The sequence below is a fragment of the Ambystoma mexicanum genome, chromosome 1q, assembly GCF_040938575.1.
Source record: "Ambystoma mexicanum isolate Mex_15411 chromosome 1q, UKY_AmexF1_1, whole genome shotgun sequence".
Lineage (NCBI taxonomy): Eukaryota > Metazoa > Chordata > Amphibia > Caudata > Ambystomatidae > Ambystoma > Ambystoma mexicanum.
This window is the reverse complement of record NC_090922.1, coordinates 626,760,383-626,771,004: the sequence shown is the minus strand read 5'-3', so window position 1 is coordinate 626,771,004 and position 10,622 is coordinate 626,760,383. Positions and strand designations below refer to the sequence as shown.

Genomic DNA, 10,622 nt, shown 5'->3' with positions numbered 1-10,622 from the left:
CAGCAAAGGGTGTCCTTTGTCCCTCTTGCCTTTCTGTATGACCAGTTGATGACTGCTGTGTTTATTTTCTTAGTCTAGCTCATTGCCAGGTGTCATAATATGTAATTTAACCCTGAATGTAAACCCTAAATGTTCTTGCCTGTGCAGAAGATGTGACACTTTACATTTCCAAACCATCTACTCCAATCCCGTGTTCTGCCAGCAATCAATACTTACTCGATTATTGAAGGCTTTAGCCTAAATTTAAACAAAAAAGCATTATTTCCATGAAAAAATATTGCAACAAAGATATGCCAGGTGGTTGTGATATTTTATGGAAAATTAACCAATTTGCATATTTTGGCATATTTCTCTTCTGGCTCCATAAAAGATATGGTTAAACTTGACTATGTGTCTATTACCACCAGTGTTAACGAGTATGTCAAGAGGTAGTTTCTCCAGTACATTTCAAGCGATGGGGACTAATAGAGGCACTGAAAGTTAAAATAACCCTCCAAATATGTTATCCCTTTGTCTCTACGCTTTTGACAATCCTGAAATCCATTTTAAAAAGCACAATCTTTGCTCTTATACCTAATTTTGGGTTATATCACAAAGCATGTGTAATTAAATAAGGCATTCTCTGGTTCCTTAACCCACGAGGCAACACAATCCTAAAATGGTTAATACTAGAGAGAACTCTCCTTAATCCTTTGCCTATTCCATGTGCCTTAACTCTTATCAACTCATGTTCCAAAAAATCAAACAGTAAATAAGTGTCACTTAGAGTGCATTGCTAGAATCTGAAGTTGTTTTTAGAACCACTGACAGGCTGACAAAAAATATCCTTGTTGAATAATGCTTGATGAAGATGCTGCCTCTTATAACTTGTTGGAATACATGGACTGTTTTCTATTTGAGTGGAATTTACTGATAATAAATGCACCTTTCCTTAAAGCAACTACATTCTAAGTTGTGTCTTTGCCAATATGATATTTACTGTAGTCTGATAAAATGAACAGTTATTTATTTTAATATTCTTATGCTGAAATCTACAACTCCAACATGGAAGTGTCTCTAAATATTTATAACAATTTGTGTTATATTTCTTCTAAATTTTACAAAAAACAGTAGTCTCAGTCTCAGAAAGCATCAACTATGATCCTGCTCGAAGGGAATAATTAATTCCAATGAACAAAAGCACAAAAGACTAGGAAAATATCTATTAGTTAAAGAGTTCTGGGTTTCTACCAGTTTCTGTTCATGAACTTAACATGTTCTTACTTCCAAAATGTTTCTGGGTGACACTGATAAATATTGACATTGCACGTTAGTTGTGGGCACATTTAAACATGTTGTTTTTGAAATGTGTTTGCACTATCCTCTGGACATTAAATACACTCTCATTCGTAGTATGGTTGTGTTTGAATACAGTGCAGTCATTTCCCAGGTAGCTAATTTACAAGCAAGAATATTAGAATTGCTGATATCTATTAGGGTGAAAGCCATCATGTCTCATTTAATAGATGCCTCATTACAACCATTCTATAGGTGGGGGGCTTGGGTTGATTTTACAAAGAGATGTTCAGTGGTTTCATACATATGCTACAGAAAATAAAACTGCATGTTGATTTCTGGGAACCTATCATAGATATTACCACATTATTGATAGTACTTACATGATTATGATATGATAGGTTATTTATGATGCGCTTGCGCTTAACAGCCAGAGGTTTCTAACCGCAGAACCGGGGATCAAACCTGTGTTGCTCCTTGCTGTTTTGCTTCCAAGGCAAGCATGTTGCCCCTGAGCTATCCTCCCGAGACAGGAGTGTTATGATTTATTTTACTTGTCATGCCATATATATGTATTTCTATTTATTATCCAAAGTATTGCTATGATAATTGTACTAGTTATTAATTACTTGTGTTGAAAAGGGTTTCTTGCATACTCATTTAATGTTTTTATGCATGTTGTACTTAGCAACCTCATTGTCCTATGCAGAGTGCCATGTTTCGCGGCTAGACACACTTATGTACAGGTGCATTACAAAAGACTTACCATATCATATCATGTTTAATTTATATTGTCATTGGAATTGCTACCTTTTCTTTATGTCTTTATGTGTTGTAAATCTAAAATACACATCAAACACACAATATTGATTACTTACATGGTTAACTACACGTAGAGGCAATCGTATCTAGGATCATCAAGGCTCATTCTCAGCGGGAAGAATGAATCATTGTGGTGATCGAAAAGAGTCAAAGAAATTCTGGTCATTGATGGCAGCAGGTACAGATAACTTAAAGATGAAACATTGATGGAAAACCCATTACAGAAGACACTTGGCTTGCCGACTTCAGCGGCATGTTCTTTGGGAAAGGTTCTGAGGCAACCAATGACCTGCTGACCAATTGAGAGGACAACCCATTGCCAGAGGGTGCCCTACACTATAGCTAAACTATAGCACAGGAGTGGACCACCCCAAAGGCACAGACAAGAGCCATAGCAAGGAAACCCAGTGGGAAAGCTCTCTGCCCTAACCAGATACCTTGCAAATATAAAATAATGGTAGTATTGGTGGGAACCAGTGTTGATTAGAGAGTGTAGAGCCATTGTAACAACAGGTGTTTTACCAAGTTCATGGCACTGGTCAACAGTAGTGCCTATTTTTTTTATTTTTTGTAAAAGGGCTCCATAACTCAACCAAATTCACATAGACCAACAAGTGTGGTTAACTTGGACCAAAATACGTTTGCCCTTAATAGGTCTTCTAAACCTGTCAGTAACAAATTAGAAAAACATTCCCCACTTTATCCATAAGGCAGCGTCATCTATATGGTATTGTGCTACGTCCTTGTCCCTTTCAAAACGTATTACCTTATCTAGAGAATGTTAGATTGTCAGCATTACGATTTACAAAAAAGCAAAAGTTAATTGGGTATTCACTACAAATGATTCATAAGAAACTCAATCCTTGAGAGCAGACATACAAATGTTTCTCTTCTTAATAGCGCCAATGATTTCTGAGCTGTCTGTATGCTCCATGTTATCCACTGGTTACCTGGCCACCCTCTGATTTCGGGCCCAGGTCCCCTCCCCCGCCAGTTGCACACCTGCACTGCCTCCCACTGGCAACCCCTGCACTTGGGGATTATTTTCTGTATACCTACAGTCCCCCTACCAGCACTTGATACCTGATGTCCGCACTTACCCTTGCACTTGCCACCAGCTGCCCGTATCTCACTGCACTTCCCCTCCCCCTTCCCTTGCACTTGCGCGATCTGAATGACACCTGGCCTAGTAGGATCGTTGTCTCTGTCTTCCCTCTGTTTCCCATCCCTTGCAGCATCGCGCCTTGAAACACTTGTGTATAGGCGCGTTATAAATGCCATATCATATCATAACTAGACCCGGACAACGCTTCATGATCAATATGCAAGCATTTAGCCTGAAATATACATGGCCAATGCCACCTGCAATATTTGTTTTTTTCAATGTTTGATTGATGTTGCTGTAGTTCTTTCATGGCCAATGACCATAGAAGTCTATGCTTATTAACTTTATCTAAAACAAAACACAAGAGGTGATGGCTGGAAGGTTTTGAATTAATCTAAACCTCTGCCATTTAACTATGCCAAGAGAATCTTGCAGTTTTCCATGCACTGTGACTTTTTGAAGTGTTTACATTTTCAGGTTGTTTCACCACTGGGCACGTTTGCCGCTTCTGCTGTTGCTCCATCGTGGACTTACCACCATATGGGCCCATGATGAGCCATGGTGGAGGCAAACGGAAGATACGTGCCCATGTTTCTGCCTGATCAGTGATTTAATTGATGATTTCATGAGTGATATCATGTACGATAAAACCTGTGTTGTTAAAAGCAGTGCCTGTGTGGGGGCATTTCAATAGAGGGTATGTGTGTTCCTTAATCCTTAAATTCGCTATAATTGTGATTCTCCGATTTGTAGAGCTGTATATATTGTCATTGTGAATTGACAGGCTCACTCCTGAGTTTCTTTTGTGTTATCCATGCGCGCGCACACACACTCACACACACACACACACACTCACACACACACTCACTCGTGTTGTGTTGACTGTCAGCTATAATATGATTCTTCCTTTAACAATTACACAAGTGACATTTTCCAGTACTCATTAATGCTAAATGCATGGGACAAATACATCCGAACATCTGTGTCAAAGATATTTAAATGGTTTATTTGCACATTGATTTACACATTTTACCATTTTTTATATTATTATTATTATTAATATAACACAATATATACATAATATATACATAAACATTTATTAACTACGAGCATCCATGGAGTTATGTGTCTGTTCAGTAACTTCTAGGTTGGCACATGAATGAACTAGAAAAAAGCATATCCAGTGATAAAGTCGCCTAAAATCGCCACCAGGTGGCGACATTTCCCTAAAAAGGCACCCTCCACACAATCAAACACTTTCTCCAAATATTCTAGGATTGACAGTAACAATATATAACGAAACCCGTCCTAGAATATTTGGGGAAAGAATTTTAGGGGTCAGGAAAAAAAAGTCACCTACCTGGCATTTTTTTTCATGGCGACATTATCACACGGAACCGAAAAAAGGTAATTCAAGCATCTTGGCACACCTAGTGACATTTGCTTTTGTTGCAGATTTACTTTACAAAATGGAATGCAACATGTTTGCTCCCTGACCGCTGTTTTCATGAGATGATCGACAAAAATAGTGGGTGCGGTTTCTTGGCCCACATAAAATTGCCAAACCAATACTTTTATTGTTCCTGTGAAGTGCATGGACGCACTCTGCATCAGAGCTGAAGTGGGGTCCACTTGTCCTAAAACACAACACAAGGAAAGGTCGCTTCTGTGCTATTAAAGTGCTTGTCTGTGTGTCAGGATGGACTTGCTCTGAACAAGACCCCCTCCTAGCCACTGTCGTCGATATAATTTTACATCATAAAAGACACTCTCGTGTGATGTACAAATAGCGCTACCCCGCAAAGCAAACATGACCAGAATTGCAGCTTCCAAGTCATAAAGTGGAAATCAGACATTGAAGACTTAAGTATGGGAAGAAACGCAGAGATGGCACATCATTTCTACTCACATCTTTCAAACATAAGTTGGACATATGTCATAGGGAATGTAAGTGACAATAAAATAAAACAATGTCACTAAATATTACTTTAAAGAACCACCGATAAGTAGATCGCTAATGAATAAATGGAGGCTTACTGCTGTAATTCGCAGATTAACACTAGCAAGACTAATGTCAACAGAAGCCATATTCACTATTTAAAGATGGCCTCTCTAGGACAAATTAATTAACAAAGGCATTACATCAATGAGAAAAGGGAGCATGAAAAGTGGAGGGGGTACAGGTGGAGAGGACAGGGGAGCACTATGTCGGCTATCTGCTGAAATTCTCAATGGCAATGACAAGTACTGTTTAAACCTTTTGAGATCAGACATTATTTGTCTAAGGGTTTCCTTCCCTGGGCAGGAAACCAAAACTCAATGACCTTAACCCAACATGAATAAGTGGCATATCACAGCTCTAAAACACAGTGCTGATTCCAATTATCTCAATGTGAAATGGCAAATAAATGTAGTGACACCGCTCAATGTCTTGAGTGTTCAAGTTGGGTGAGGTCAGATATTTCTAGCCCATTGAAATCAATTGAAGCGGAAATAGCATCAAGGTTTAATTAAAGTTTGTTGGTCATGTGAGCCCGCTGAAGTTCATAGAAGACAGATTCTTTGGTGTGAAGGTCTATTTCAGTCCAAGGCAGGTGACACCTTCCAAATTGGGGTACGTTCAGATGTATGCATTTCTTATCTTAGGATACATTCAAGGAACAGAACGAGGACTGACCCGATCAGATCTGTCCACCATTCTGTAAATAAATAATGAATCAAAGTTGATTGCTTCAGTGAGGTTTGAAAAATATTCCCTAAACTTACAGACTCCACACAATGTGGCAGCACATTTGATCTCAGGTGTGGAAAGAATTTAATATCACCTCCTACCCTGCACATACTAAATCAATTTCAAGACTCGGGAAACTTCATAGCCAGGAGCGCTTCAACATCAAGAACGGACTAAATGTGTACGATGCATCCGGACCTTTGTTCAACAAAGCACAAACCTCCAGTAACTCATAAATGCGGATGTATCACTGTGATACATCCGCAGTTATGAGTTACCAGAAGTTGACCACACTGGGGTTATATATTCCTATCTTGATGGTCCCAACAGCCTCACGTCAGCCATGAAAATCAGGAATTACTTCTACATGCTCTTGCATGTATTGAAAACGTACTGCCTCCCCAAGGCAGCATGCTCAAGCTCGTTTGATCTCACTTTCTTCTTCGTCACAGACTGCGGATGGCTCTTTTAGAACCTGGTAGCAGCGTGGCTTTTAAACCCCCAATTAAATAAATATATAAATAAATACACAAACCACAGGGTCATCCGTGTTTCAGCACAAGGGAGGACTTGAGTGCTCAGGTGGTTAGCACAATATTTCCCCATAGCACCCAGTGAATCACTGCTGAGTTGGGTTGCGGGGTGGCGCAATTGCAAGCTCATTTTACCCAAAGGTTACCATTCTGTCAACAAAATTAGAAGACAAGCACTCAACAGTTTAGAGTCATTCCACCAAATTTCGTTTGGATGTCAGATTCAGAAGGTGACCTAACATCACTGTGTTTCACCCTGAGTACCTGCCTCAAGGCAGAGACCCTGAATATTTTACAGAGGGGAACCTGGTGTGCAGCTACCCCCAACCTTTCCTATGCAGACATTTTGAGAGAATGGGTTTACCACGCCATAGACATGTAAGCCTTCCACCAGCAGGAACCCCTAATTATGAATACATGAATGTAATGGGAGTACTTATCTAAAATACCCAAGAGCCTTATTCATCCAGACAAGCATCCATTTTAGGTCGAGTCAGATTTGCCCTCCTGTTAGTGTGCGGGGAGATGCACAGTTAAGAGAAAGGCCTAGGGTGCGTGTGAGGAGAACTGCCGACCATGAGGACTTGCTCCTTTGTTATACCCTTCATGTACCACCCACATGCCAAACACAGATACTTGGGTTTTGTATCACCTTCGTAGCACTAAATGTAGCTCATGTCAACAGATCTCACGAAAATGGGGACAGAAACGGTTCCAATCAGTTTAAGCTTTTCATTGGTACAATGGGCCATTAGGTACAATCACTGGTGCCACTTCATATACCCCCCAAAACGTGTTTTCGCTGTCAATAACATTAAACTTATTATTCAATTTCAGATAGAGCTGGTCTCCTTCCCACAGCTCGTAAGGGTGACCCATTGATATGTATGGCGTGCAGTCGGTGCAGTTAATGCCATTGTTGATCTTGAAAATGTCAGAAGTCCCGTTGGATTCCCTCGTGATCTGAACGGTGAAACGTTCATCGTGCGTCGAGAACTCCAGGGGACTCACGTGCGTGTGCGTCACATGCACAAAGACAATGTAAATCCCGTGTTTCAGGACCTCCAGCTTGTTACCGTTGTTGCGTATGTGGCCGCTGCAGTTCTTTAGAGTCCAGTTCCAGTCAACAGAGCCGCTGACAGCTGAAACGAGAAAGCACACTGTCATTATGACATCACAACTCTCAAATCCCCCAACACGATCAGCTAAGCACTTAAAGAGGTTACATTGTCTGGGAACAATTAGGTTGCAGTCTAGATGAGTCTCCACTTTATTCCAGTGGTTTGGAACCCACTATAGGTGGCCAAATAATGGTGACATGGATAGTGCTAGCCTCGGTTTATTCCCCCAATCAGGGTCAGAAGACCTTTTACATAAAGGCGCTCGATAGGATCCTACATATGAGGAGTGGAATTGTAATAGAGGAGGGAGAGTTCAACTCCTGGGAGGACGCACAATGGGACAGGCTCCTAGGGGGATGGGCTCTTTCTGACGACAGCAGGTCCCGGAGAACGCTTTCGGGCATGCGCTGGCTGCCGGGGACTTATGGATGTCTGGAGTGCTTTGCGCCCACGGCAGAGGGGGTTTACATTCCATTCAAGGCAGCACAACACATACACGCGCATAGACTACCGTCTAATGGGTCGGGAGCATGCCTCGTGGCTGAGGCAATGTGAGATTCGTCCGTTGGGGTGGTCGGACCATGATATGGTGAGAATGGTTGTGGACATTCCAGGGATGGATAGGGGTAAGTCTTGGTGGAGGTGCAACGACTCACTATGGAGGGACGTGCACTTCACAGCAAAGTTCAATGCAATGGTCGAAGAATATTTTCAGATAAATGACACTGGGGAAGTGGAGAAAGCACGCTATGGGAGGTGGGGAAGACAAAGTGGAGGGGCCACCTGATCAGTGAGGGAGCGAGGCGGAAAAGGGAGCACAGGCTGCTGGAGGACAGACTGCGTGAGGAAATTATCTGTCTAGAAGAGAGCAAGCACAGGCAGGGGAGTTATAAGGAAACTGACAGAGCGCTCTTGCAGCAGAAGAGGTCAGAACTAAAGGCGGTGGGAGAGGGAGATACGATTAGGAAGTTTACATTTCTTAAGCAGAGGTTTTATGAGAAGGAGGGATAAGGCAGATGCCCTGCTGGCGGCTAGACTGAGAGCATAGAGGGACGAGAGGTGGGTGGATGGGGTTAGGCAGGAGGGAGGGGAGCTTGAAACGGACCCGGACAGGATTGCGAAGTTCTTGGCACTCCACTACAAGGAACTCTATACCAGTGGGTGGGGGGCAGCGGGCGGGAAGAGTTGGTGGACTACATAGGGAGACTGGAGTTGAAGAGACTTAGTGAGGATGAGATTTTCTCGATAGAAGCCCCGATCACAGGAGAGGAGATGCAGGCAGCAGTGAACAGACTGGCAAGTGGGAAGGCCCCGGAGGAAGATGGAAATACAGTGGGCTTCTATAAGAAGTTTACAAGGGTCCTTGTTCCGCGCCTGATCCACTTATATAATTGCATCATGGAGACTGGTGTTGCGCCGCCCTCCTTTAATAGAGCACTAATCTCGGTAATCCCCAAAGAAGGGAAAGACCCCTGTAGTTGCAAATCATACCACCCTATATACCTATTGAACCTCGACGTAAAGATTTTGACGAGGATGCTGGCAATGAGGTTGGAGGGCATATTACCCTGCCTGATCCATGTTGGATTTATTATGGGAAGGCAAGGGAGTGATGCCATGAGGAAGACTGTAGACTTGATGGAACACTCGCGTATGGAAGGGGGGGACCACGTGTTGGTAAGTTTGGATGCAAAAAAAAGCATTCGACAGGGTGGAGTTGGTGTTCCTATTTGAGATATTGAAGCAGCAGGGATTTGGGGCATGATTCCTACGGGGAGTGCAGGCAGTCTACACGCACCCAGCAGCAAGTGTGATAGTCAATGGGATGCCGTCCAGGGACTTCACCATGGGGAGGGGCACTAGGCAAGGGTGTCCATTTTCACCACTGCTCTTTGCGTTGTCCATTCAACAGCTAGTTGCGGAGATCAGACGGGATGACAGGATAGGGGATGATCTGTGTAGGAGGGATAGAGTACACAATTAGCATGTACGCAGATGATATGCTCCCCTACCTGGGGAACCCATTGATCTCGATTTCGGCCACACTATAGGTTTTAGGGGACTATGGGTGGTTTGCGCGCCTGAAGGTGAGACAGCCATAAAGAACCTGGGCGTGATGGAGACCGGTGCCAATTCCCGCTCCCCCAATCTTCCCCTGGTGCAGACCCTCTTCGAGGACCTGGACAGGTAGTCGTACATGACCATATCATGGCTAGGGCATCTGCACACGGTCAAGATTACTTTGCTATTGCTCTCTGAAGTGCTGTACCTATATCAGATGCTCCCCATTGACATGGCGTGGGAACATTTTGCAGAGCTTAAACACTGAATACATTGGTTCTTGTGGTTGGGGCAGAAACCCAGAGTGACTTACACGACCCTGATTCAACAAAAGGAAAGAGGAGGGGTTGGACATAAGGAGATGTACGATTACTATAGAGCTGCACAGCTCCGGGCACTGGTGCCTTACTTGAGAGGAGAGGGGGACATGCATTGGGTAGGTATTGAGAATCACTTGATGAGACCAGTAACGGTGGGGGAATGGCTCTGGGCCCCAAAGGTGGAGAAGCCTTGTAAGGTGCTGCAGCATAGAGTGCTGGTCCCACTATGGAGATTGTGGTGAGCGAAGCCCAACATGAAGGGTGTCACAACGTGGCCATCACCACTTAGCCACATATGGTCTCCCCCCTTTAGAGCAGATATCCATGAGCCACAGAGGTTTCAAAAATGGTTCGAAACGGGCCTGGAAAGAGAGGGCCAAGTGGTCAAGGGGGACACTTTCATAACTTGTGAGGAACTTCGGGAGGGGCTTCACTTGGAGAGACTCTCAGTATTTCAATACATACAGTTGAAGGGGGTGTTGATGTCTGAAAAGTGGAAGGAGGGAGTGCAAAGGGGCCCGACGGTGACAGAACTTATTCTTAGAGAGTCTACCTCGACAAAGGGTCTGATCTCCAGTGTGTATTCAGCCCTCTTGGTGGCAAGGTGTCGGGGGATGGGAACCTCAATGAAGAGATGGGAAAAGGATCTGGGGA

The 10,622-nt window shown here is 43.3% G+C and overlaps 1 protein-coding gene across 1 annotated transcript in view; it reads right to left on the bottom strand.

Moving 5' to 3' along the window:
- Positions 1-4,187: 4,187 nt before the first annotated feature.
- Positions 4,188-10,622, bottom strand: part of LOC138534052 (tumor necrosis factor ligand superfamily member 18-like) — a 38,930-nt gene continuing 32,495 nt past the window's right edge. The window contains exon 3 of the mRNA XM_069641192.1: positions 4,188-7,608. Coding sequence (XP_069497293.1) covers positions 7,199-7,608 — 410 coding nt within the window. The 3' untranslated portion in view covers positions 4,188-7,198. The remainder of the gene's footprint in view (positions 7,609-10,622) is intronic.